This window comes from Eurypyga helias, unplaced genomic scaffold (assembly GCF_000690775.1).
Source record: "Eurypyga helias isolate BGI_N326 unplaced genomic scaffold, ASM69077v1 scaffold42690, whole genome shotgun sequence".
In the NCBI taxonomy this organism is placed as follows: domain Eukaryota; kingdom Metazoa; phylum Chordata; class Aves; order Eurypygiformes; family Eurypygidae; genus Eurypyga; species Eurypyga helias.
Genome location: NW_010228529.1, coordinates 1 through 27949, shown reverse-complemented (window position 1 = coordinate 27949; position 27949 = coordinate 1). Strand labels below are relative to the sequence as shown.

The 27949-nt window shown below is 49.4% G+C and overlaps 1 protein-coding gene across 1 annotated transcript in view; it reads left to right on the top strand.

Annotated features, from left to right (window-relative positions):
* The window catches only part of LOC104515503 (RNA exonuclease 1 homolog), a 32679-nt gene extending 6152 nt beyond the window's left edge, over positions 1–26527 (top strand). The window contains 16 exon segments of the mRNA XM_010159503.1: positions 1075–2852; positions 6996–7097; positions 9494–9695; positions 10374–10537; positions 12371–12508; positions 13478–13601; positions 14645–14758; positions 15930–16067; positions 18148–18261; positions 18898–18971; positions 22267–22377; positions 22732–22847; positions 23003–23059; positions 23061–23136; positions 25524–25644; positions 26368–26527. Of these exon segments, the coding sequence (XP_010157805.1) occupies positions 1075–2852; positions 6996–7097; positions 9494–9695; positions 10374–10537; positions 12371–12508; positions 13478–13601; positions 14645–14758; positions 15930–16067; positions 18148–18261; positions 18898–18971; positions 22267–22377; positions 22732–22847; positions 23003–23059; positions 23061–23136; positions 25524–25644; positions 26368–26456 (3518 nt within the window). The 3' untranslated portion in view covers positions 26457–26527.
* The last annotated feature ends 1422 nt before the right edge of the window (positions 26528–27949 follow it).

The window sequence follows — 27949 nt, the reverse complement described above, 5'->3', positions numbered from 1 at the left end:
CTGAAAGCGGTTCAGAGTCAGGATGCAGCCGTTCACTTACCTGCAGCCTCTGCTAGCTTGCAGGGTGCAGCTTTAGTGCTGGCTTTTCTCCATCACAAAGCCTGATTTTTCAAGGTTAAGTCATTTTCCTGCCTGTTCCTTGGTGTCGCACTGCACACCCTTCTTTCCCCTGCCTTGTCCCCATGAGTTGGAAAGGTAGGGGCGGAGTTTGAGATACCACGGCAGAAAGTAGAGAGTGTTTATGCTTGTGACACCTGTTGCCGTGTCCTTTTCCAAGATGAGCTTTAACGGACTCTCCCGTTGTAAGCTATCCCATGGATGGGTTGCTCTGGCATTTCCATGTAGTTTCCTAGTGTGGACCGTCACTCCCCAAAAGCTGTCCTGTAGAGCTGTGGTGGGCAGAGCCATGCAGCGTGGTCAAAGCGTATCCTCAGTCCGGAGTCCTAGAAATGCCTGTGGAAGAGCAGCCACTGAAGGGACTTGTCTGAAAAGGCAAATGTTAGAGAAATATTCTGTGTTTTTGTTCCTGTCTTGGTGGTGGTTCTGTGTAGTTGAGTTGTGTTGCCTTTGTACCTGTAGTATTTGCTTACTAGCAGCACTCTGTCAGTCCAGGTAGGACTGGTTTTCCTGCAGCTGCCGTGAGAAATACTGAGCTTTCGGTGGGCTTTAGGCATTGACGTCGATAAGTGAGAACCTGATCCTCAGTTTTTGTACCGGAATCCTCTTTCCTCCCTTGGTCGCTTAATTGAATTAAGCAGATAACTCTCTTCATTGCCCTGAAGAATATTTAATTTATAGAGCTTTTCCAGGAGTAATAAAAGCACTTTGTTAATAGATTTTTAGTCCTTAAGCCCTGGAGTAGTTTGTGACATCTAGTCTGGCCATGCTCCTGCCATTGGCCAGAGAACTTCACTGGTGGCTTTTGGTAGCAAATTCTGCAGGAGAGGAGAGCGTGGCTTTTGGTAGTGCCTTTCATTGCTGGGTTTTGATGGGAGCAGATGTTAAGAAAAACCCCTTTTTAAAAATTTTACCTAAATTGCTGGCAGTACATAGTTTCTTCTTTCTCTGTTACAGATCGAGGCTATGATCCTTACAATCCAGAGCTTCCGCGGCCCTCGGTGGAGGATGGTGCTCTGGCTGACATTACGGATGTGACACCCAGTATTCTGGAGCTGGAGCTGGTCAACAAGGCCATCGAGGCAGTCAAAAATGAAGTTGAGAGAGAGCAGAAGAAGTATGAGGAGCTGCTAGAAACAACGAAGGAGTTCAGTGCTTCAGAGGCCTCCTCACTCATTTCGAATACACCTCTGTCAGTTGCTGGGACACAAAATGATTCATTTACCTCCTTAGAGTATAATCCAGGTAGCTACAACTTTAATAGTAACTCGGACTACAACCCTACTCCTCTCACTGCTGCTAGCCAGTCAAGTAAATACACTTTGGATACTTCCCGATCTAAAGGTAGTTCCCTGGAATATGTTCCCAAGGCTGTAGTACAGAATAAAAAATACAGTAGCACTGTCACTAACAACAAATATGTGATTGATGACTCTAAGCCTTCTACAGACTTGGAATATGACCCACTTTCAAATTACTCAGCCAGGCTTTTGAGCAAAGCCACAACAAAGGAGCCAAAGGGGTCTAAAAGGGGGAGGGTGCCGAGTTATGAGGAATCTTACTCTCCGTCGCGAAAGAAGCCCTGTGAAGTACTCGATGACTATGAAGTGTTCGCCAGGTTCTCTTCCTCTGAAGATGAGGCTGATGTGGAACACAAGCCGACTTCTGTTAGTTCACAATCAAAAGCTGGTTCTGAAAGCGAGTCAAACGATGGGTTTTCCAGCAAAGAGCAGGGCACCAGGGTGGGTGACTTTGCTTCCCCGGGTAGCAAACAAGCGGCAGCGCAGTACGGCACGGAAGGCCTTCCAGCATCACAGAAAAACCGTGACAAAAACCTATCAGACAAGAATGCGAAAGCACTGAAACTCTGCTCTGGTAAGAGCAACCAGGAAATTGAAAATAAAAACAAAGACTCAAAAGACAAAACAAAAAGGAAGAAATCAGATGTCAGTAAAACACCTGGCCTCAGCGAGGCTGGTAAGAAGGAGAAAAGTAAAAATATAGAAAAAGACAAAGTGCTCAAGAATGAAGAAAAATTAAAAGACAAGAATGAAGAGAAAAACTGCAAAGATAAAAGTGTTAAACTGAAAACTGATGGGAATTTAAAGAAACCTGAAAAACGAAAGTCAGAGAAAGTGGATGGGCTTAAGAAAGAAAAATCCAAGTCTGCCAGCAGTAGTTCAGGGAAAAGCAAGAGTGAGAGTGTCCTCAAAGGTGCAGGCACAGAGAAGATGGGGAGCAGCAAGAAAGACTCCAAGCTGAAAACAGCTGACGTGAAAAATGGTAAGGAAACCTCTGGTCATAAAAACAAAGAGAAAGGGACCAAGACTGCAGTGCTGGAGCAAAAGAAAGAAAAGGTTAGTTCTACAGAAAAAGGAGATCCCAAGAAGAGTCGGAAGCAGCAGAGTTTGAGTCATCTTGACCTGTTTGGCGATGAGAGTGGAGATGATGATGACAAAGGCCGACCTTTGCCGTCCACGTTACTTGACGTGAGCTCGGACTCAGATGGCGATGGCTGTGGTTCAGACTCTGAGAGCGAAAATGAAGGGCCGAAGAAAGGGAAGCGCTCTAAATTGTCAAAGTCATCATCATCTTCCTCAGCATCTGATGACATTGATTATTCCATCCTTGAGAAAGACTTGGACTTTGAGTCGGATCCAATGGAAGAGTGTCTCAGGATTTTTAATGAATCTACAGATGTGAAAACTGAAGACAAGGGAAGGCTGGGGAAACAGGTAATGCTGCTTTGTCAGTTGTTCAGCCCTCTCGCCTCTAAACGTGAAGGGATTCTGGTTTGGTTTAGCAGTGTTGCTTTTTTCAAGTAGCTGAAGTGGGCTACGGAGGAAGACACTGTGTGTTGGGAGAACCTCACCCTTGTCATGAGTGAATGCTTTGAGGAGTTTGCACCTGAATTTACCTGCTGGATTGAAAGGCCTTTGGCTTTCAGGGTTATCGGTTACTTCTGTCTCCATCTGGCCTAAGAACCATGGTGCTCTGGTGGCTGGTGTTTTGGAGCTAGTACACGTTTGCTAATCTGGCGATGCCTTGTTGCAGCATAGTTTGAGGAGCGTAGCGGCAGGTGGGACCAGGACAATGTGTTGGTGCCAGTAAATCGGTGTAGTTGGCACTGGACACTTCAGAGACTCCCCAAATTACAGTTTCCTGTTTTAAATGTGTACTGCTGATATTTGATGAGAATCTCTGGGTACGTTTTAGGTGACACAAATAAGAAACTGAGGGAAAAGTTCTTCAAAAGGTACAAAGGGTTTTAGAATAAAGAGGTAAAAAGGCAGCGTTTACATAGCAAGACTTCTGCCAGTGACTTGGGGGTTGTCCCCAGGGGATGCAAGCCCCTTGTTTTCAAGGATTGAAATGGAACAGAGCAAGTGGAACAGACTGGAAGGCAGTGATCCTCTAGCAGTGGGGAGGTAGGAGTGTACAAGACTCGTCCTTCATCTTCTGACATCCAACTTCGACTGGGCAGCAAGAGCAAACCCTCGATCCCGAGGATGGCTGCCTGTGCGCGGGCAGGATTGTTTGACTCGCTGTCAAACCCAGCGTGCCCAGGCTGTCTGGTTGGGATGATTTTGCTTGTGACAGGGAATTGCATTGGAAAGAGCTTTAAAAAATAAAAAGGAGACAAATTTGGCCATGTTGAGAAAACACCCCAAACTTGTATCTAGCGTTAACTGTGTGGGGCATCTGACTCCAGTGCAGATGTGTCAGGGTTGCTGAGTCAGCTGTATTACCTGGGAGGTTTGAGGAGGCAAGGTGACAAAATCAGATGCCCTCTGTGTGCTGGGGGAGAGGAGGTGCTAAGGAATGAATTTGGCTTGTTCAGCCTGGAGCAGAGACAGCTCCGAGGAGACCTTATTGCAGCCTTCCAGTGCCTGAAGGGGGCTACAAGGAAGTTGGGGGGACTTTTTACAAGGGCCTGTAGTGACAGGACAAGGGGTAACGGGTTTAAATTGAAAGTGGGGAGGTTTAGATTGGATATCAGGAAGAAGTTCTTCCCAGAGAGGGTGGGGAGGCACTGGGACAGGTTGCCCAGAGAAGCTGTGGATGCCCCATCCCTGGAAGTGTCCAAGGCCAGGCTGGATGAGGCTTGGAGCAACCTGGTCTAGTGGAAGGTGTCCCTGCCCATGGCAGGGGGTTGGAACTGGATGATCTTTAAGGTCCCTTCCAACCCAAACTGTTCTATGGTTCTGTGTATATTACTGAGTGGCTTCAGCTATCCTGCATCCAAAACATAATGGAGATAGTGGGTTGCCATCGGGGCTTCCAGTGTGTTCCAGTTGAGACCCCTTCAAGCACAGTGAGACTCGCTTTGGGATCATTGATCTGAAGGAGGGGCAGGGTGAGTGCAGCAGGAACCATGGGACTGTGTGCTGGAAAGGCAGTTTCTCCTGTTATGGTTGATTGTTGACTTTTCTTCTAAAAATGGCACCAGAAATTGGTGCTGGGTTTCAGGCTTTTGCTAGTTGGGTGGGTGAAGTGACTGTGAACAAATATTTTCCATTTATGACCATCTGTATGTGGAGGACAAAGTGAGCTGGGATGTGCAGCGTGCAGAGGAGGGCTCATTCGACGGAAAGAATGGCAGGACTATTAAAGCTTTTTGCTGAACTCTTGCAATAATGTCCCCAGTCTGTTCGGAGAGAACTCTCTGTTGCTGGCAAGTAAAGACCATTTTTACACACATGAAATGCATTGGTAGGAGAAACTGCGTAACGCAGTTCAGTGGAATGACTTTCTTCTGAACTATTAAGCATTACTTGATTTTCCTTGTGAAAAATTCAGCTGTTCCTTCTTCAGTGTTTAGTGTAATTCCAAGCCAGGAAAGAGCACTTTATTTCTGGCTTATGTTTCTCCAAATTGCCCAGTTTGAGTGCAAACAGTTGAAGGGCACACATTGTGCATTGGGAAACAGTAATCCACTTAGAGCTTTCCAAATAGGGGGTGATTCCGAATGATCTGAATTCAGAAAGTGCTGAACCAGGGGCTGCCGCTCGCTGCAAACAGTTAATTCTGTCGTGGAGTGGCAACGTCCAGTCTCAGCAGCCCCGTGTGTTTCCTTTGCACGTGCTTTACCTTTCATCCCTGCGCTGAAGTTTGATTTTCCCCCGGTTTTGGAAAAGGAGGAACAAGCACTGCAGCGGAGGGGTCCTTCTGTGAGAGGTGGGTGCTTGGAAGTAGGTACCTGCTTCCTCACTGTGTTCCTGGCGGGTGGGATTGGTCCTGGGGAGTGTTTTTGTTTATGGAACAATTGTCTTGCTGGAGCCCGTGTCGCTTGGTCTCAGGAACGCGCTAGTGTGGAGGGCAGGCATGTGTGGGCAGTGCGGTGCTTTTCCACGGGGAAGGGTCGCTTTGTGAGAGAGTTTGTTAGGGGTGTTACTGAATTAACAGACTCACCAAGTTCCGAGAGAGCGAAGTGATTCAGTGCTTATCCAGGATGTCCTTGCGGTGATGAACACAAGCTCAGCCTAAGCGGAGTCTGGGCTCATCCCCAAATCCAGCCTTCAGCTCTGTCACAGAATCCCAGAACGGTTTGGGTCAGAAGTGACCTTAAAGCCCATCCAGTTCCAACCCCCTGCCATGGGCAGGGACACCTTCCACTAGACCAGGTTGCTCCAAACCTCATCCAGCCTGGCCTTGGACACTTCCAGGGATGGGGCATCCACAGCTTCTCTGGGCAACCTGTCCCAGTGCCTCCCCACCCTCTCTGGGAAGAACTTCTTCCTGATATCCAATCTAAACCTCCCCACTTTCAATTTAAACCCGTTACCCCTTGTCCTGTCACTCCAGACCCTTGTAAAAAGTCTCCCCCAGCTTCCTTGTAGCCCCCCCGCAGGCACTGGAAGGTGCTATAAGGTCTCCCCGGAGCCGTCTCTTCTCCAGGCTGAACAAGCCCAACTCTCCCAGCCTTTCATCACAGGAGAAGTGCTCCAGCCCTCTGAGCATCTTCATGGCCTCCTCTGGACTTGCTCCATCTGGTCTATATCCTTCTGATGCTGATGCCCCACGGCTGGACGCAGCACTCCAGGTGGGCTCTCACCAGAGCAGAGTCCAGGGGGATTTCGAAGAGCTTGTCAGGCTCGTCTCTGCTCAGAGCTTTGCCTGGGGTTGTGTTGGAGAGCTGAAAGCAGGATTGACTGGAGAGCAGCTGGGGTTGTGAAAAAAAAAAAACTTCTGGAGTGTGTTTTGTATAAATGAACAGCCCAGTCAAATGCGAAGAAGATTTTAAAGTATTTCCCCCCTCCCCAGGAGCAGGTCTGACATGTAGCTTTAGCTGGAGAGGTGCTGTTGGTTCCTCCTGGGTCTCTGGCCGTACAAGTGTGTGACTTGTTGCTGCAGCCTTTCTGCAGGTATGGCCGTGGATAAAACTGCAGAGGAAGGTTTCCCCAACTCTGGAGGCGGGGCCCTGTGGTTTGGTGTCAAGCGGGTTTTCAGGACCTGCTCTGGCAGCATGTTACACACAGACAGAAATGAATCAGCTCCCGAGTCCTTAAAAAATCCCAGAACAACCCACCCCAAACCCCCCTGGATTTTAAGCATGCCATGAAGGGTGAGGTGTGTGAGCAGGACACGGGTGGCCAAGCCTCGGGGGGCTGTCCCGAGTGATGCCAGTGCTGCCTAGTGCACAGCTCGGGGAGCAACGGCTTGGTGGGAACTGTAGTGCTGCTGTCTGTCAGCTTCGAGGGTGGCTCTTGGGTTGAAAACGAGGTTTGTCTTAGTGGCTCAGCAGCTTAGCACATGTTGTTCTCGCCTGCCACCTGCAAGGACTTTCTGGTAACCCAAAAGGAGACTTTTCAGATCTCCTCATTGAGAGGGATCTTCAAGTCAGTTCGATTTTGGAAGCTTGTTCTTTTGTTTTCCAGCTGTCCAAAGAGGAAGGAAATGAAAAAAAGACAGAAGATAATTTAACTACCTTGTTTCCTGGCCAAAAGAGAAGGATCTCTCATCTTGTCAAACAAGGAAATGTAAGTGCAGCTTTTAGAAGCAAAAGTTTAGATTTTTGAAGTGAGGATTTTCTGTCCTGTTAGGACACTGGACGGTGGTGCGCTCCAGGTTCAGGCAGCAGCCTAGGAGTTGTGTGCCCTGGAATCTGTCATCATCACATGTCTTTCCTCCCTTTTCTGATTTCTAAAAAACGTGGTTTGGTGTCGGTTAGAAATGGCAGCAAAACTCTAATACACTGTCATAAACCCAAGGCTGAGCTGTGGAAGTGTAGCTGGATTCCGCACCTTGTAACTCGCTGGGATAGACTGAGGTGTTTTCCTGCAGCATAGCGCCATTCAATCACTTAGGTCACAGTTAGCTGGAGATGAGGTCAGCCTGTGTCTGATGGTACTTTTCTTTGTTTTGTAGATCTAAAAAATAGCTGTAGGAATTTTGTCAGATGTTTAAAACCATTACTTTATATCCAATCTGAGTCAGCCAGGACAGCAACAGTATCTTTTTCTTTCACAGTTGTGAAAATACTTTAAAAACAGAGGAAAAGGCTTAAAAAAAAAAAAAAAAAAGACAAGGAAGACATTCTGCTGTTTTCATTTCTTTCTCACTGGGATTTTAATTCATGTTTTCTCTAAGGGTTTAATGTGTTTCCCTCCAGGTGCTGAGCGTAGATTAGTCAGTTTTATGTTCCAGCAGGATAAGAGTGGAGGCTGACACACTGATTTGAGAGCTGGGTAGTCCAAATTAATTGTTCTTCCTTTCCTCTCTGCCTAGAAAACGTTTCTTTGCTTTTAATAATTTGAAGCCCTGAGGTCAATACAATGCGTTTTATTTAACTGCGTATCTTCAGCCAGTTCATGTGCTTTGATAAGGGCCCTTTCTTCCAAAGTGAAGAGATAAGAGACTGAAGCAAATGGGTTGGAAATTCATTAACTCAAATATTTATTATAAGTAGGTGCCTTTTAGACACGTACAAATCTTTCAATACATTTTTTTAATGTGACAGCTGATCCCAAAATGCTTTCCAAAGATGTGAGCCCCAGCACAGCCATGGCATGGGCAAACAGAGACGGTCTGGTGTGCTCAGCAGCAGCTGCCGTGAGCACGCCCCGGGACACGCGTTCCCCGGGGGACCCCAGCTCCGTGCTGCTGCCAGGTCTGTTCAGGAGGTGCCGTAAGACCGGAACTGCTGCTTTTCCACACAGAGTTGAGGCTCATGCTTTGCTGTGTCCCTCCAAGTTGAATATTTGCTCAGTCTTGCTTGTGATTTATAGCTCAAGGACAGAGCAAGCAGAAGGGGTGGGAGCTGAGTTCTAGTTTAGTTCCTGGGGGAAATGGTGGGTCAAAGGAATTGAAGGTGACGCAGCAAATGAGTGTCTTGTCCTGCTCGGAAGTCTGTAATTATAATGAATGGCTGACTGCACTCAGTTTGGTATCCAGAAGCTGGTGTCCACATCAGAGACCAGGAATGCGGGAGGTGCCAGCTTGCCCCCAATTTGTGGTCTCAAACACCACGCCACACATGTGCTGTGGAGGGCACCCTTCTCGGAAGACATTTCAAGAGGGAAGGCCTGTTTTTCAGATTTCAAAGGTTACTCAGTAGTGTGGAGAAGTTTATACTGCTGCTGTTTCTCTTGTACTTCTGCTGCTAGAAAACTTCTCTCTTTGCTGACATAACTTCTGGCACCATTCCTGCACCCTAAATTTGGACATCAAAGAAAATGCGTGTGTAACTTGTTGGTGCTAGTAACAGCTGAAGCAGTGAAATGCCTCTAGAAGTAGGTGTGGGCAGAGCCTGTTTAATATTCAGAACTCAGCTTATGTAGCGCTCTAATCCCAAAAATACATATATGTGAGACTTTTAAGTAGTTACAGCAACTTGAGATCTGAATCAAGGCCACTAGAAGTGGGGAGCTGCTTTGATGCAAGGGTAGATGGCTCTGGTTGGTCAGCATGGGAAAGAGGGAGAGAGCTGTAAAACAGCTTCGTGTAGCAAAGGGGGATGGGGAACAGTTGGTCACTTCTTCCTTGCAGGCTGGACAAAAGCAGCGTGCAGTGGGCGGCACAGGGCTAGATTCATTTTCCAGTGCAAGACTAGAGCTGAGAGTATTGACAGCATCCAGAAGTGGGTTAGGCACAGTGATGGGGAATGTCATGTCATTAAACAAGCAGTTCAAATACCACCTCCCAATTTAGGAACATGCCAGAGTGCTGGGAGGCCTTGCCAGAGGGCAAATCATTAATGTCGTGGGGTTTGGTACGTGACTAAATGTGGGAGATGGTTGGGATTTTCTCCTCTCAAAATCCTGTACTTGCTAACAGGGAGGAGTAGAGGAAGAGACACCTTTCTTGGGTGAATGGCAGTCAGAGGGCAGGGGTTGAGCAGGTGAGTGTGCTGGCTCTCAAACCTTTCTGTCTGCAGGCGGAGGTCCCAAGCAAGCCCGTAATCCGGCCATACCGTCCCCCCACGGCTCAGGAGGTCTGTTACCAGAGGATCCAGCTGGCTCAGCAGCAGGCGGCACAGCTGGCTGTGGCCGTTCAAAAGGCCTCTCTTTCTTTGCCAGGAGAAAAGAAGAGGATTGCTCACGTGCCAAATGTAGCCCTTTCCGCAGCAGCCAAACAAAGTAAGCCAGCAGCATTGTTTGTGATCGCTGTCCTGTCCTCCCCCTTGTTAAAAGACCCTGCCTTCTGTTTAAATTCCTCCTGAGCAGATGTGAAACTAGCAGATGTGTAGCAATGGCCATGACCTGAATCTTTGCTGATAGTGACCGGTGGAAGGTCTTTCCACTGAGAAATGCCACCCTGTTCTGAAAAGCAGCAGGCTAGATGTACAGCCCCATTCTCCCGTCTGTCTCACCCAGCCTCCCTCACTCCAGCCTGTTACATTTTTTTTTTCTTCCTTGGAGCGTGTTGCCTCCTCCACTCGCTCGTCCATTTAAGCCTTCAGAGGTGGCATGAAGAGGAGGGAAGTACTAATTAGTGCTCATTGGTATCCCTTTGTAGTTGGAAGGACTCAGAGCTGACGTGATGGGCAGTTAGTGCATTGTAGCTGACAGAGTTACCTCTTTAAACTCTGCTGACTCAGTTACCCCAAGACAAACAGAAATGAGGCACGTTTCCTGGCAGAAGGTCCCTTCATCCTTGCCTGGAAGGTGGTAAAATTACTCAGTTTGTATTCCTCTGGAGGCTTCCATTTGAAAAATTCACAGCTTGCAGCATGGGCCTTTTATAGTAAGTTCACTCTGGGAACTTGAAGTCCAGTGGTAGGATTTCTACCTAAATATGTTTTCTGTTTCTTGCAGGCCTCGCAAGTAGTAAGACGACTGTTGCTGGCAGGAGTGTCACACCTTCCAATGTCTCTGAAGCACCCACCGTTTCTCTGAAGGCTTGCACCTTAGCTGGCATGGCTTCCAAGACCACCAGCACCGTCGTGCCGAAAAGGATAGCACATGTTCCCTCCTTACAGGTAAGAGGAATTTGAAATCTTTCTGGTTGTTCCCCGTTGAGGGTGGTATGTTTAACCTCGCAGCTCCAAACCTGACACTCTCTGAAGAGTGGTGTTTTGATTAGGTTGATCAAATGGGTTTGTTTCTTCCTGTGGTTTTCCTCGATAGTGTTGTATAAAAAATTAAACACTTGAGGGGTAGGAGCTTAAAAAGACAGAAATACTTAAGTGCTGCTCTGATCTCTTTGAATATTGATCACTCCTCTTCTGTTGTGCTGCCTGGCTAGGTGTGTAGCTGTTTGTGTCAGGGACTTGGAGCCTCCCGTGTTCAAAAGGCACGGCCGGATTAACAGCCTTCCCAGGCTTTGTGGGCCATACTACGGAAGGGGGTTATGAATAATGTCCCACAGTGACCTCTGTAGCTAAAATGTGATCATGTAAACCCTCATGCTCCTGTTTAATATTTTGGGAAAAAACCCACTTTTTTTTTTCTTTCCTGGGATACCTGCCCAGCCTTTGGGTACTTCTGCTATGAGTTCCTTAGCAAAGAGGGCCCTCCTTCCCCTGGGAGCACTGGGGAACGTGTTACACGCTAAGACAATTCAGAACAGAGTTCCTCACGTAGCTGCCTGCGGATGGCATAAGGAGCTGTTTGTTGCAGTGGATGGCAGGGAATGTGGTTAGTGCCAGCACTCGATTAAAGATGTCTTTAGTGATGATATCTTGTGTCAAGGTGTGTCATAACATACTCTGTTGATTTCTGTTGGAGTAAAAAGTCATTTTCTTCCTTCCCTGCCCAAAAAGCCACCATAGTAACATATAACTTGAAGGTGATTAAAAAGAAAAACAACTGAAAGGGTTATGCAGGTGCTTAAGGGTATCGTATTAGAGGTTGAGAAAATATATATGTAATGAAAAGAACCAAATCCCCTTGACAGGGCATCAAAGTGGAAGTCTCATGCGGAAAATGAGCACTCTTCCTGTTGGGACAGGACTGGTTGCTCCCCTTTGGACGTGCTCGTATCTCTGTAGAGCTGTTTGCAGTACAGATTGCAGCAGAAGTTTGGTTTATGGATATCTCGAGTGGGATGGAGAAAGCCTGACAAAACAATTGAGTGCTTTAGAGGTGAACAACCTGTTTCTTCTCTGCGAGAGAGGCAAATTGTGTGATTTGGGGGATGAACTGCTGTTAGATGGAAAACTGCAGGGGTAGGTTGTAACTCGGTCCAACATGTGGATTTTATGACTGAAGAACATGTATGCAGTTTAAGGGGGAAATCCTTACGGGACCAAAATGTTTGGCATTAAAAAAAGGAAGAAAAAGCCGAGTGCAGTAGAGTTACAGAAATCCCGCAGCAAGTGCGACGATTTAGCTGGCTGTCAGCCCGGCAGGAGTGCCATTCTCTTCACAGCCAGGGTACCGAAAAGAAAACCACGTCTGTCGTGCACGTAACTGGTGTCACGTGATCATGTCTCCAGTTCAAAGCCTGGTGCCTGCTACCGTCCTAATCTTCAGTCTGTTAACGTAGATGGTGTCGTTCTCGTGGTCTGGAGTGCTCGTATGTGTTATCTGTAGCGTTGTGACTAGTGCCGCTGCGAGCCCTTGGCTGCTGGATGAGTTGTGTAATGGAACATCATTGTTTTTTGAAGTAGTTCAAATACTGAAAGTGGCACAAAAGCTTCAAGTGGTGTTTTTAGTACCAAAAATGATGCGTGTTATGTTTAGCTTTGGGCAGATTTTCAGAAAGGAAGTCATGCCACTATTAATAACATAGCAGGGAATGCAAGAGTCTCAAAGCAACATACTTCTTACACCCTGAATAGCCTATTTCTCTCTCTCTGTCTCATCTCTAGAGCACCAGCTTACAGAGGCCTGTTATTCCCACAGAATTTGGTGCTAAAGTCCCAACAAACATTCGTCAAAGATATCTCAATCTCTTCATTGATGAGTGCCTGAAATTCTGCTCCTCCTCCCAGGAAGCATTTGACAAGGTCTGTACTGGTGCTTGCTTTTTGTAAAGTCTGCAGTGGAGGATAACGGGGCTGAGACCTTTTAAAATTGCAGAAAATCCAGAAAACTCTCCTGTCCACATACGATTCTGTACAGGGGACTGGCATTAAGTAATTCCAGACTGGACAACAGAATGTGTAATTCCTTTGGGGTTTCCAGTAGGAAATCCCATCTTTCCCTGTGTTTGGAAAGCATGTGCGAGCTTTTTAATAACCCCAGAAGTGTGTGGTATGGCTAAGCTGGACAAAAGGGCCTTTTGCTCTGGTACAGCAGCAATCGCCTCCTGGGATCTAAGTGTTCGGCCGAGGTACGTGTTTGAGATAGATAGAATGGGTAAAACTTGCTGCTTACGAACTGGGAGACTTTTAAAGGAGCCCTGTAGCAGTAGGGAATAGTATAGTAGGGTTTCCAAACACAGAGTTGGGAAGTAGTGTTTGATTGGAAAGCTTGGGCCGTTAATGTTAGTTGGGTAGACACGGGACGCTGTGTGGTGTGTTTTGTAACCAGAGCAGATGCCACGGGGACTTCTTTTGTGGGATTTCCCCTTCACGGCTCCCTAGGGGGAATAGTCTTGTTACATCCAAGGAGTGACCATTTGCCAAACTTCCTTTTCTTGCCAGTTAAGATCTTGCACTGCCACGGAAGTGGGGAAAACAGCCTTTCCCAGGCAGTTCCAGAGCTGCATTGTTAATATGTCAGGGAGGGTTTCACACAAAAATGCTTCTTCCAACAGTTTGTTCAAAGTACAGTTATTTTTTTCTCTTACTGGCCTAAGCAGGCCCCAGAACCAGGATATATCTGTGCCATGTTCCACTCGATTACTCGATTTCTTGACAGGAAATTTTTTTTACTATCATACTTGGATTCTGTATTTTAAGAGCCAAGTGTTTCTTTATTCCAAAAGCAATAGTGGAAAGAGGGTATGTAGTAATGAATTGCATTGTTTGCAGGCTCTGTCAGAAGAGAAGGTGGCTTATGAACGTAGCACCAGTCGCAACATCTACCTGAATGTGGCAGTGAACACCCTAAAGAAGCTCCGAAGCCTAGTGCCCAATTCCCCGTCCAGTACGAACAGTACGTACCACGCTTGTGGTTTAATAATCGGAGCCCTGCTTGGATTAGAAGCCACGGAGAGAAACCTGTTGAAAAGACAGACCCATTTCTCAGAAGCATTATGCTGAAAGGCAAACAACTCCAGTTAGCTTTTTATAGTCTGGCAAGCTTTAATGGGCCTTCAAGAGGCAAGTCCTGCAATGCTTTGTTGGCTCTCTGAACCTAAATGGAGATAATGCCACAAGGATTTTTTTTTTTTTTAGCACAAGTTCTTTAAAATGAAAAGCCCCGCTAATGGAGTAACTTTCACATGATGCCTTCAAAGTGATAGACTCGTCCATCACCGCAGAAATCTGTTACACACATTAAGCTTCAAGAGAGAAACGAAGAGGGTTAAGACATTTCATTATTGGCTCTCAAGAGGGTACATTAAACAATCAATTTGTGCTGTTCTTCTGAATTTTTTTTCCCTGGTCTCTTCCCTTTTCTCCCCTCTGTCTTCATTACCTTCATGGCCATTAGTCAGAGCGGCTGAACTTGGGAGGCTGGCCTTTAGGAGAGGGCTGCCAGTTAATGATTAGTAAAAAGCACATATCTGCCATTATCTGATGTGCTGAGCATATTCTAGAGCTCTGAAGCTTCTTTCTAAAAGAAGTTGAAAGATTCAGTGTGGGAGTCTGGTCTGCAGGGACCTAACAACAAAGCTGCTCACTGTGGGTGGGCGATGCCCCCGTGCAGCACGTGGCTGGGGCGAGTTGCTTCAGTGCTTAGTCCTCTCTTGATTTTGGTCGGTAAGAAGCCTTGTTATGCAGAGTGAGCAGGTAGAGCTACCAGAGTTTCCAGCTGACCATGCAAACAAAGCTCCCCATAGTGCTGGAAAAAAACTGCTAGACTACCACCTTACACGTGCCAATTTCTGGAGCAGAGCAAGAGTTCAAGAGGATGGTCCTCCCTTTGCCAATGGGTAGTGCCACAAACTCTAGGACTGAAGTCACTTTTACTCAGCTGATCTCTGATCTAACTGGTATCTGTCCTGTTTTGCTGCTTCCCTCTTCTCGCTGCAGAGACAAGTAACAGGAAAGTGGTGTCCCATGAAGCTGTGCTGGGAGGGAAGCTTGCTGCTAAGACAAGCTTTACTCTAAACCGGTCAGGGAGCTTGAGAGCAGAAGATTTAACAGGTAAGACCCTGTTCCTGCCAGGCTGTAACCTGTAAATTATAGCTGAAGGTAGAGCGCTGTGAGTGGGGAGAGCAGGATCAGGCTGATGCACGAAGTGCTGTGATTTATCTGGGGGCCGGTGTTAGGAGTTACTACCTAATGTCAGCTCAGTGCTGCAGAGTCGGTCACCGAACGGCACGCCACTCTGATCAGCGCCTTCCCTGCTTCCCCGCTTCGGGCTGCCAGTTCACTGGTGCAGTCTGCATGCCTTTGATGTAGCATCAGTAACTGTTCAGAGCTGCCTCTTGTGTTTTGGGTGTTACTGACTTTTGGGCTTTTATTTCTGTCTGGATTTTACTTTAACTTTCTTGCCCCGAAGCAGTGCTTTACAGTGTGCCTGTTAGGTCAAAAGGCAAACTTAGAGCTCTCCATCTGCTCTGCAGGGCTCGATTTCACGTTCAGGAATGTCACAGTAAGGTCATATCGTAGCCAAAGGGTTGTGCCACAAGCATTATTCACGTTGGCTCAAGTCGGTTATGGGTATTTTGGTTGCCAAGAGATGTAGGCAAATTGTTGAGGAGATCAGAGAGGAGACAGGGAGGCCACAGAGCAGAAGGAATTGACACGGAGAAAGCTTAAAAGAGGCTGTATAGCTCAGCTAAGCAACATCAAAGGGTACGCAGCAATATTGGAAGGGTTTAACGCAGCAGCGAAAGAGCAGATATTGAGCAGAGTGCAAGAAGTTATAATTATTCTGTGAAATGAAACGAACAGCTTGAAATCAACAGCAGGAAGAAAGCTGATAATGAATTTTTGAGCTAGCTGTGGGTGGCCTTTGAGGGGTATTCTTTAGGCTGTGTTACCAATTATCAGTTCAAGCATTTAAAACAGTAAAAGGGGCGAAGCCTTCCATTGGTGTCAGACAGGCCTGAGGACGGGCCCGTTGGAGGAATTCTTTCACCTATGTTTTCCAGACTTAATGCTGGTTGTTGAAGAGGTTAAAAATCATCTTGTGCACCAATGACCAGACTGTAAAAAACACTGCCCTGACACCCATTTCCCTGTCAAGCCTGAACAAAAGCAGAGGAAGCAAGTTCAAAATAGTGGGAGTCCTTGCCAGGAGGCTTGATAAAACCAGTAAGAAGCAACCCCTGCTTATGTGATCTGGTTTCAGCATTGTCTCTGTGTGCAGGAGCTGCCTTGTACCGGCGACTGAAGGAGTATCTCATGACTGAGGAGCAGCTGAAGGAAAACGGTTACCCAATGCCTCACCCAGAGAAGCCCGGCCGTGCTGTCCTCTTCACTGCAGAGGAGAAGAAAACGATTGACTGTAAGCTCTGCTGGCTCTTTTGTTCTGCAAGGCTTGCTAGGTCCATTACAACCCGAGTCGCCTGTCTTTTTACCTAAAGATGTTCTTGGTTTGCTCCCGCTGTGATGGCTCTCCGTGGCCATGACCTCTGTCTCTGCCGGCCAGCCGGTCGCGGAGGAGAGGAATGCGGCTGCAAAAGTCTGCTGCATTTCCAGAAGATGAGTTTCTTCAGTTTGTATGTCATGAGAATGTTATTTTTGACACAAGGTTTATGGTTTGTGGCCTGTGGGGCTGAGCGAGGTTTATAATTGCTGCTGGAGAGTATGAGTGGGGCAGGTCGCCTTCCTGGACGAGCTGCCCCCAGCCACCCCCCGTGAGGGCACGCTGGCACTTGCTCGCTCAGTGCTGCGTTTGACTCTGCCTGCTGCTGTTGCAAGGGAAATGGCTGGAGAGAGGCTCCTGTTCAGCACCTGATGGCACTCCCCTCATCCAGGGGACGGATTTCTTTGTGTCTTCGTGCATACCAACTGCTGTTAGGGTGGGATGTGGAACGACATGGGACCAGGCTGGGTTTGCAGTGGGTCGTTTGAAACGTTGCTGGTTGGAGTTGCAGAGTTTTCCGCTTGATCTCTTGATAGTGCTGGCCCAAGTAGTTCCCAAAAGCCCTTTTGGCAACCGGGCAAAGTGATCCCCCAGGTTTCCTCAGGACCCGGTGGGCTTTTCTGAATTTTCTGGGCTCCTGTAGCAGGATTTCTGTTCCTCAGACGCTGCTTAGAGCAGTCTGTGGTGCAGCAGGGATAAAACACAGGCTTAGGATATATTTTGAGGTGCCCTGCCACGCTCCTCTGAGCATCTCTTTGCAGAGACCTTGCTAAGTGTGTTAAGTGCTCATCCATGTTAACACTTGGGTCTACATTTGTCCTGTGGTTGCTGAAGCAACCTGTACGAAAGCTCTTGCATTAACGCTGTCAAGTACGGTGTTTGTTAGAGCCCTTTTCTCCGGTTCACCAGCCAGCCCCTTTATACGACTCTGAGATCGTGTTCCTGGTTCTGTCTCTGTAGTTTCCTGCAGATGTTGCAGGATCTTTGCATTTGTTCTTATATAACTAAAGCTATTGCTGGTCTGCTCACGCCGCAGCCACGGCCCGTGGACAGAAGTGGTGTTATGCAGAGCTGGGAATGTGCTAGCAGCGTAAATGCTCACACTGGAAACTCAGGGAGTTACATGGAGGTCAGAAGCACGACAGTCAGCTCCTTTACTGTGGCTTTTTGTGCCTCCCTTCTCTGGGTTTAAATTGAAAGTGGGGAGGTTTAGATTGGATATCAGGAAGAAGTTCTTCCCAGAGAGGGTGGGGAGGCACTGGGACAGGTTGCCCAGAGAAGCTGTGGATGCCCCATCCCTGGAAGTGTCCAAGGCCAGGCTGGATGAGGCTTGGAGCAACCTGGTCTGGGGGAAGGTGTCCCTGCCCATGGCAGGGGTGGGACTGGATGATCTTTAAGGTCCCTTCCAACCCAAACCGTTCTGTGATTCTGTGACTGTCAGCTGTACAAGCGCTGATGGTGGGAGGGAGAAGTCCGTAACTACCCCCTCGGTGGGCCAGGCTGCACTTTAAGCGTTCCCAGTTTTAGATGCTGCTGGAGAACCCTTGCAGAAAAGCTGTGTCCAGGAAGAACTCAGATGTCATTGGGAAGTGACAAGGCACAGTTCCCTTTCAAACCAGGCTTTGTTAGCTCTGATGTCCAAAGAATGGCTTATTTATCCTGGTGCTTAAAATAACCGTGTTAGAGTACAACACGATTTGCTGCAGATGGCGAAACAGCGCAGCAAACGTTGATGTGAATGGTGTTGAAGGTGATGTTGGGCACCAAAACCACTAGGAAGTCTTATGTTTACCTTGGAGAAGCGTTTGGGACAGCATTTTCAGAGGGATTGCTGTGTCTTTATGGGAGTTTGAAACAGCATTTGGAATCCTGCCTAAGAGGAGAAGTTGTTTTGCCGGTGTTTGGGACTTTAGTGATTCTGGTTTACTTGTGCTTTCACCAAGTTTAACAGGTGAAGGTTTTCCAGTGACCTGACTCCTGCTTCTCTCTTCTCTTAAAGCCTCTTGCAGGATTTGTTGTCGCTGTGGCACCGAGTACATGGTCTCAGCCTCTGGAAGCTGCATTCGCAAAGAGGAGTGTGTGCATCACTGGGGAAGGCTGCGCAAGCAGAGAGGTATCTCTTCAAAGAGGGCTTACTCGCACGCTAGCTGTGCTCGAGCTCTGAACACAGAGTCTGCTTCGGGTCTGAGTTGCTGTGGAACACTTTGTGGCCTCGGGGGCTTGTCATGCTCACAGGCTGTGACAGTTCCTAGTTTTGTCACTGGGTGGCCCTGCTGCTGCTGAAATCGCCTTGCAAAGAGCTGTTGGGAAGTAGTGGTATAGTCCCGACAATGGGACACTGGGGCTGGAACAGAGGTGCTTCATCTTTCAGTTTAAAAGAAGTAAACCAAAAACCAACCTTCCTGTGCCTTTTGAAAAAATTGGTCTTTTTAGGAGGCTGACTGGGGAGCACCAGACATCTGCCACTGCCCAGGGGAGTTTACTGGTCTCGATTGACTTCATTGGCAGCTGGACACTAACATAGTTTGAGCTCTGCTGTGGTTTTCCATCAGAGCATCCAGGTGGCTTCTGGAGTTTGTCTGACTGAGTATGAGAGACATAAACTCTTCAGATTGCTGTGTGCGCATCCAGACTTCTTTTTCCCATCTGATGTTGCTGTGCTCATCCAGGGTCTCTCTGCTGTGAGAGCTGAAGTGCAGGTCTCCTGTTAACAGGATGCTTCTCTGACTCTCATCTCTTGCTCTTGCAGTGCCAGGTGGATGGGAAACTCATTACAGCTGCTGCTCAGGAGCTGTGGGTTCACCAGGCTGCCAGGTTGCCAAAGTAAGTTCTTGAGCAACACCTTTTCATTCCCCATGACATTTGTCCTCTGCTTACAGTGGTGATGGCTGTGGTGTCGCTGCTTCATTCTTAAATATCTTTTGCTCTGCAAAGGTAGGAAAATGCAGTGTTTGGCAGGAAGGGGGCGACTCAGCTGTCTGGAGTGAGGTGGTGTCATTTGTTCTAAGCAAATGCCCGTAAATTCAGCTGCCCAGCAAAGGCTCGTGTACAGACTTCTTTAAGGAAACACTGAAGAAGTGAGAAATAAGGGATTTCCTTTTTAGCAGCAGGCTTGGGGTGTTGCCAATTTTTTTACCATTTTTTTCCTTTCCCAGATGCCTGTGCTAAGGTAACTTTCTGCTGTAGGCCAAATATGTGCTTAATTTTCTGTTTACTGCATGCCCTTTATATTAAGGGGGGAGGAACCTTCCCGAGGACCCTGTTGTAACTCATAAATATTATTTCTCTTGAGGAGGGAGTTGGGGAAGGATCCCAGCACTAGAAAGCAGAATGGAAAACCTGCTCAGGAATCCCAGGAGCTGAACGCTCTCTGGGATACCTTTGCAACAGTGGGTTATTTTCCTTAGGCAACAGGAGCGGTGGCTTCCCAGCCTGGCGTCACTGGTCCTCTTGAACAACTCCCTTGACTGAAGGGAGCAATCCCTCTCTTGCCTCTCCTCAGGTCTATGGGGATGCTCCTCATCACTTGTTTCGGTGGTATTTTTATATGTGGCAGCTGCCACGCAGGGGGAGGAGCAGGATGCAGCGCCAAGTGGGGGGAACCCTGAGGGTCCCCAGTGGAAGAGCCCCAGAGCGTATCTGTTGGAAGGCAGCTTCTTGTCCCACTGTTTGAATAACGTCAAGTGACACAGGGCCGGCCAGGCTGGCTGCGGGCTCTGGGGAGGTGTGTCCCCTTCTTGTTCTGGCCAAAAGCTAGAGCTGGAAAGCCAACTCTGGGGCAAAATTCCAGGCTTGTTAAAATAGGAAGAATTGTCTGTACGGGCACCCTAAAAGCCTGCCCTGCACAGTGTGAAGTGTGGATGGGATCAGGCAGGCTGCTACTTCTCTTATTTCTTTTTCATGTGCAATTAGGATCTCTTTTTAATCAGTATTCCAAAAAACCATCCAGCAGGGAAGGCAGGAGAAATTGATGGGGCTATAAAACCATGACTTCTCCGCATGTTTTTGCGTGGCTGTTGTAGACCATAAAACCTCATGGCCTTGTGAGAAACATACAATCTCTCTAATAGCCTCTTACTCAATGGAGCATGCTGCCAGTGCTCCAGGGCTCAGGCATCCTCTTGCATCTGCCTCCTAGCTGTGCTGCTGCAGATTGCTGTGCTCTGGCTTTCTTGGTTTTTTCATCCAAACACAAAAGTTTCACAGCATCCTTGGGTAGATGTAAGGTTGGAGTGCACAAGCTGCTCAGCATGAGTCTGCAACGAGATACTGGGGTGTTTGGGCTGCTGGGGTGCACAGTGTCTTCCAGCTTTGAAGGAAGACATTAAAAACAGCCAATATTTGTAATAAGAAGCTGTTTGAAGTAACTAGACCCGTAGCTGGTTAGAAAAGCACGTCTGTGGCATGTCCTTCCAAATCCGTTTGCAATGTGCAGGTCTGGGTTTCGGTGCAGTAGGCCAGTGTGGCAGGAGATGGCAGGATGGAGCTGTGCTCATGCCTGCACTCCGCAGGAGCGGAGGAGTCTGGAGCTGGTGTTCTTTGTGATAACCGAGTCTGCTCCTTTCTCTGGTCAGAAAACCTGAAGCTGCTTTCCTGCTCTCCTCTCAGCAAGGAGGAGCTGGACAGTTGCAGAACATCAGCTCGTGTAGAAAACCATGTCGTTTATGTTTCCTTCAGTGCCCAGTCGTGTTCCGTTACAGAGGGAGGGAAGGGATCAAGCTGCAGGAGGGAGAAACGTGCGCTATCTGTTGGCCTGGTAATCTGCTGTACCCAGTTCTTTAGCAGTCAGATTCATGGGCATAGATGCGGAACAGACAAGTGTGGCCTCTTGCTCCTGGGAAGCAAGGAACCGTGCTGGCTTTGGATACAGGAGGCGACTGGACCCAGTGTTGGCTCAGATGCCTCCGCAGGGTCGCATAACGTGGGTCTCTGTGCGCTGGCTGCACCTGCAGTAAGAACCTGTGCAGGAAAACACGCAGATCCTTGCTTTGGTTATCCCTCTGCCTACAGGTTTCAGCTCCAAGTGCCTCAGTCCCTCATCTCTCCAACCTTTCTGTCCCGAGGCAAACAAGTTTCATCCCTGTAGGGTGAGATCTGAGAAACACGAAGGAGGAGGCTGTACACATGCTGCTGTCACTGTGCACAAATACATGGAGATTTAGGGGTAGACCAAAGTTAAACCAAACCAGAACCCCCACTGGGGAATAAGGGAGAGAGACCATCGCCTCTGGGTGGGCTGCAGCAGTTTAATCTGACCTAAAACCACGTTAGTGGGCAAAAGGGCAGTTCTAACCTCTGCTTTGCCCTCGATTCTGTGTTCCTGCTTCCCCAGTGGTGCAGGCAGTTTAAAACTCCCCCTGCGAAGGCGGCTTTCAGGCTGACCAAGTAGGGTGGGATCTGTGGCTGCGGAGGAATGGAAGTACCTGTTGCAACAGCGGCTTAGTCTTGCATCCTGCTAACCTGGGGAGCTATTCTGTGCTGGATCTCATTGACCCTGGAGCTTTAGCGGGGGTTAATGAAGAGTGATAGGAAATACTCTCTATTTATTGCCTCAAGTGCTCGTAGGCAGTGCCTCCTGTTTGTCTGCGAGCTGTCTGGTTGGAGTACAGTGGTTTTTATCTATACATGCACGCTGGCGTTCTCCAGTACTTCATTATGCCCATTTCTCGTGCTGTCTCTGGGCTGTGATACGCCTGATGCTAGTGCTCAGACAGGGATGTCTGGGGTTACAGTCCTGCTCCTGGGCATGTCTCAGCCACAAGCTAAACTAGGAACCAGCAGCTGGAGTTAGGTCAGCGTAAGACCTCAGTGTGTCCCTTGCTGAGGAAGTCTGCTCAGAGTTGAAAGCTGCTTGTCCCTGGATGTGTGATGTCTTGCTCCTACATGAGCTGTCAGTATGAGGTCACTAGCCCTGATTTGCCTTTGGAATCGGGGTTGCATGTGGCTATGTTCACTATTGCAGTGAACTTCTCAGACCAACTGGTGGGTGAAACTTATTCCTCATTAACCTTTAGAAATGATTAAAAAAAATCTTGTTCAAGTGGGAGGTTCTCTTGAAGTGAAATTCCTGGATTCTTGTTCCTACCATCAACAATTGTCCCTCTTTTTTTAATTTAAGCAACATGTCCACGATGGGCGGAAGGAGAGCCTAGATGGCTTTGTGAAGACTTTTGAGAAGTTGCCTACGACGGACGGCTACCCTGGGATCTACGCGCTAGACTGTGAAATGGTGTGTCCGCAGCGGCAAGGGCAATGCACACGAGAAATAAAGCTTTTTGGGGAAGGCTGAGGGTGTGATACGAGTGGCTGCAGGAAAGCTCTGTTTCCTTAACGTCTTCTTTCCTTTCTGCTGTGGGCTCTAAATCATATTAGCTCTTATTAATTAGTTGTAGCAATGTGTGTTTCATCTGGGGACTGTGTGCTCCCGTGGAAAGCCGTGGCTGGCTGGCCGATGTCGAGCAGTGGTTGCTGACTGGCCTTGCTGCGCTAGGTCTGCGGCCTGGTAGGAGCTGCAGCGCTTGGGTGAATGGCTCTGTTGATACCGTCCTGTGGTTTGTCTTCATGTCTGCTCTCTTGCTTCCAGTGCTACACTAAGCAGGGACTGGAGCTGACAAGAGTAACTGTGATCAACTCTGACCTGAAAGTGGTGTATGACACCTTCGTCAAACCAAACACCAAGGTGGTGGACTACAACACCAGGTAAGGACAGTCTTCCTTGGGTCTGGGGTCTGCTCAGAATCAGGAACTTGGGGGAATGGCTGGGAGCACTTGTTGAAACTCCACTCCCTAACGGCTGGGATGCTTTGGGCCTCGAGGGGCCTTCAGTGAAGTGATCCCTCCTTTCTGCTTGGCAGATTCTCAGGGGTGACAGAAGAGGACTTGGAGAACACTAGTATCACCCTGCGGGATGTCCATTTTGCTGAACATGTTCAGCGCAGATACCATATTGATAGGGCACAGCTTGGAAAGCGACTTATTTGCACTAAAGGTAACTTGCCTGCCTTGCCTTTACATCTCCTTCTGGTTCTTTCCCACCCTGGGGTGTGTCATAGGTCTCCTTTAAATTTAGGAACTGTTTATTTCCAGGAATCAGGACACAGATGATGTGTCTTGTCTCTGAGCTGGTGGGAAGCTGTCTGGGGTGGAATAGCAAAGGGTCACTTGTGTCTCTTGTGGTGTCCCCCCAGCTTTTTGTGACTGGTGCTGCCCAAGGTGACAGACCTCTCTAGAGGTGGCTGGGGAGGGGGAATAGATCAGGGCTGGCTGGAAGGACCAATCTGGAATCATTTGCCTTTCACCCTGCCATGTTGTGAAGAATCCTCTGTTGGTGTCAGCATCCTTTGACTGGCTCGAAGATGTCTTCAGCCAGGATCAGGGCTGGCACGGGGGGGCTCTGGAGCCCCCTGTGCCTGGGTGTCAACAGGAATGATTTTAGAAACAGGACAAGCCCCTTCCTTGTCCCTGCCACTGGAGATAGTTCTCATGGCTTCTCTTGTAACGTTAAAATGTCTGTGTGCTCACAGTGAGGTTCTCTGCCTGCTGTGCTGTGATTTGTGGTGTTGCTTTGATCAAGCCTTTTTGACCTTTTATCTGTCTTGTTTGCTGCCTGGCCCCTGTCAGTCTGCCTGCATGTCCCTTGGCCATCTCTGCTGTCCTCTCCCTTGAGCTCTGAACATAGTCCCCAGGGGCTTGTCCGGGGTCACCGAGACGGCGTGTGGCAGGCAGGCAGAGTCTTTGGTCTGCGCTCACCGGCCAGAACTTCCTCCAGCCGTTCTTTGTCGTGCAGCTCCGTTGATGCAGCAGCTGCTGCTGCCGACTCACGGCAGTGGTTTGGAAGCAGCAGGTTGCCTGCAAAGCGCTTTAACCTCTCCACAGCACCCTTTGTCCCAGTTCATCATCAAAAAGTTACGTACAGTCTTATCGGCGCGAGGTGGCTGCGTTGGCCTCTTAGACGCATGTTTTTCTCTTAGCGCGGCAGCCGCTGCCAGGACAGAGCCAAGAGCGATACAGCAGAGCATGACAGGCAGAGGCATGTCAAGGCCGTAAAGTCGACATCTCGCTGATGGCCGTGGCAAGCTCCAAATGGTGCTAGCGTTTCAGTTTTTATTTAAAGCTCTATTATCTGTTTCCTCAGTCTTCCTGATCTACATAAGCAATTATCATTGTGCCTGGGTGGGTGCCAAACTTGACTGCAGTCAAGGAGACGTTATCCATAACGTTGGCAGCCCTGTACTCCGAAGAGCGTAGCAGGTTGTTTCTGTTAAACTGCAGCTGTTCTCGGGCATTTATGGAGCTGGGCTATGAAACCTAACGGCGAAGTTAGGGATTGTCACGCAACATGAGCTGGTGTGTAGGAAGAGTCGAGGCAGATGAGGAGACTGGATTATTGGGGTCCTGTCTGAGCCATCCTGTGTAGAGACTTGCAGAGCCATCTTTTGGTCAGGCATACAGGTTTGTCTCTCAGACCTTGCCTTTTACTCCTGTGCTCAGAAATTCGGACTGCCTTCATCCCTTTTAGCTCTCACTGGACAACGCATTCTTGGCAATGGAGGATTAATCTTTCCTTAGCCTGAGAGTAAGAAATCCCCAGTCCCCGGGGTGCAGGGCAGGTAGCATGTTGACCTGTTCAGCACCCTCAGTTCCTCCAGCATGGTGACGCTTCGTACCTAGAGGTCAGCAAACTGCGTGACCAGGCACTTTGACCCAGACATGGGACCAGCCAGGGCCTCCCTCCCGCCCACGACGCAGTTCCTCATGCCCGGGAGTACAAGGTCTCCTTGTCCCACTTCACCTTGCGCAGCCGGGGCCGGTTACAGACTTCCTGTTGACTCATTGCTGACGGGCAGGAGGTTTCCAGGTTGGCTCACCTTTGAGGTTAGGCCGTACCTGTGGAAGCTGTGTGAGGTGCAGTGGGTTTGGTACAGCTTTGACTTGCACATCCTTCTCACCTCTGTCCACATCTTGAGGAGCAGTTGGAAAGCTGTTACAAGCTTAGTTTTTCATGGTGAAAGACACGTTTGGAGCTGTGCCAGCTGTGCCAGGAGGGTGTTATGGATTGGCCTGTCCTGTTGGTTGTGTGAACTGAATCAGCCCGGAATTTGTGTCGCTTTGAACACGCGGGTAGGCAGGGCTTTGGGGACAGGTGTGTTGGCTGGCAGAGCACCGGGAATTCTGTGTGCACACACCCTGCGAGGGGAGTCATCTTTGGTTCAGCCAGAGCCTCTCGCAAGACAGGTTGGGTTGGAGCTTGGTTCAGCGTTACGTGGAGCCTGAGCGGCTGACCGGAAGATTGCTTTAGCACAGTTAATCCTAAGGAGTGTCTGTCTCTGTGGGAGAGGGAAATAAACATGTTTATTTCCTGCTCCCTCCCTCCAGCTTATCCATGGCACTGTGGTGGATACCGCGATCGTCTTTCCCCACCGGCTGGGCTTGCCTTACAAACGGGCTCTCCGGACGCTGATGGCAGACTACCTCAAGCGCATCATCCAGGACAATGGTGAGACCAAGGAGGAGAGTGAGCGTCTCGTGTCCCATCCTAGCTGGATGTGGGCTCCTTGGACCTGCCTCCCTCTGTTCTCCCCAGGCCCCATCCTCTTGCTCCTCATCTTTTTTTCCCTGTGTAGTGTCTGTGAAGGGGCCAGCACATGAAGTCTCTGCCGCAGACAGGTTCAGCTTAAGCCCTGTTCCAGGGCCAGCAGCACTTGCTGCTTCACTCTCTGTGCTCAGTGGGGGGCAGGGAGGTGGGGTGAGAAGGCCGAGGTAGCTCTGCCAAGGGCCTGTCTTGCCCTCCCTTCTCTCTCTGGCAAAGTGAGATTGACCTTCCCATTTGAAGCATGGCTTGGCTCTTTGTCGTCCTTGCGTGCACTGTAAACATGCTGCTGGGGAAGTCAAGGCCGCTCTGACCAGCTACTCCACAGCCCGAGGGTACGGACTAGCAGGAATTCAACCCTTAAACAAGGGAACAGTGTCAGGCTGAAGTCCAGCAAGTAAGTGTTTAGTGGAAACCCTCTAAGTCCGTCACTGTGGCTCATGCGGGTGACAGAGGCACCTGTGGCTGCTGTGGCAGAGGGCAGTGAGCAGCTGGGCCAGCGGTGCCAGGCAGCACCTCCTCCTGGGCAGCCTTCCTCCGTGCTTCGTGCTGCGGGCAGGCAGCCCCGGCGCAGCGCAGAGGCTGTCTGGGCCGAGGCGGTAACTGCCCTCCTTGTCTTTCTGTCCCCAGTGGAAGGGCACGACTCCAGCGAGGATGCCAGGGCTTGCATGGAGCTGATGGTCTGGAAGATCAAAGAAGATGCTAAAGTGAAACGATGACTTGCGCTTTCTCTCCCGTTCCTCCTGCGCCTCCTTGAAGCAGTGCAATAAATGCTCCGAGTGACACTGTCCACCTTACGCAGCAGCATGCTACCCCAGGCTCCCCGGCCGCTCGCAGGCATCTGGGACCTACGGACTGCTGCTGGCGCAGCTGCATGGCCTCAGCTCGCTGCTCGCAGGGCCCCCTGTCCGGACAGTGGCTCCTGGATCTTCTTTACTACTCCGGAGGGATGCTGTGGGACAATTGCCTTGTAGGCATGACGAGGTGGGTTTGAGTAGCATGGCCAGAGAGAACTTCCTGGTTCCTAGGAGAAGCTTCTAGAGGTAGGTTGGATACGTGCAGAAGGATCCTTCTGGTTCAGTTAAAGGTAGATATTTTTTATCTTTTCTTTTTTTCAAATGGAACTTAAATTGCCTCTGTGCTCCAAAGCTGGTAGATTCCTGCAGTGTTTGGAGATGGGGGAGGTGGAAAAAGGTTGGGCAGGAAGCTGTCGAGTGAGTGGATTGTGTAGCTGGAGGGTGAGTGGCAACAAGGGGTGGGGAGAGCTGAGGATCAAGCCAGCTGGGAAGAGATCCCAGTGCAGTCCCGCCATGGAGGAGGCAGCCAGAGCCGCAGGAGAGGGAAGCTGGGTCTGGGGGCTGTGTGGGGGGAGCAGCAGGTTGGAGAGGAATGAGGTGGGGTCAGGGGAGTTGCTGCCTGCTTTGACCCAGCTGATCTCTTCAGCAGGGGCTGGCAATCGCTGCAGAAGGGGGGAGCTACAAGCGTCAGCCCTTGCCCAGACCTCAGGGAGCCATGTGTGTGGTAGTGGGGTACGGGACAGCAGGGCTGTGGCAAACGGGGCTCCCAGAGCCGAGCAGCACCCTGCAGCCTTCAGGGGAGGAGCCGTGCTGGGGAGGACAGCGATAAGAGCAGGCATCGTGTCTTTGTGGGTCGGGACAAGCTCTGCTTCCCCTAACCCCGAGCTTCCAACACGTCTCTAGCGAGCGTGTGTGTAGGGATTGAGGCTTTTGGGGGAACTTAGGTGCAGCTAAGGTTGCACCTAAGGGTGGCCCCTAGCATGCTGCAGAACCCCCCATCTGTCCCTGATGGCAGGGACTTAATACAGGCAAGAGCAAAAGCAATAGGTAAAAACACTCTTGTAGCCTAGTTTACATGTTGGCTCTTTCAGGAGAGCAAAAGGCCCCGATGTCCGACTGGCCCCTGGACAAAGCAACTGTCGAGCCTCTTGTCATGGTTGCGGCGAATGGGGCTGGAGACCGTTGGCCTGGGTGGCTGTGGGGGTCTCTGTGCACCCCTGCTCTGTTGGGAACAACAGAGCAGCTGGAAGGACAGATGAGGTCGTCCAGCTGGGGTCCAGGCAGCAGCTTAGCCCTGATATCGGAGCAACGACCACCTCGCCCCTCCCAGGGGGGCCTGGCAGCGCTTCCCGGGACGGCTGGGGTGGTGCTGGCCCCTGCGTCCCTGCCGCGGGCTGGCTCTTGCTCCGGGGGCA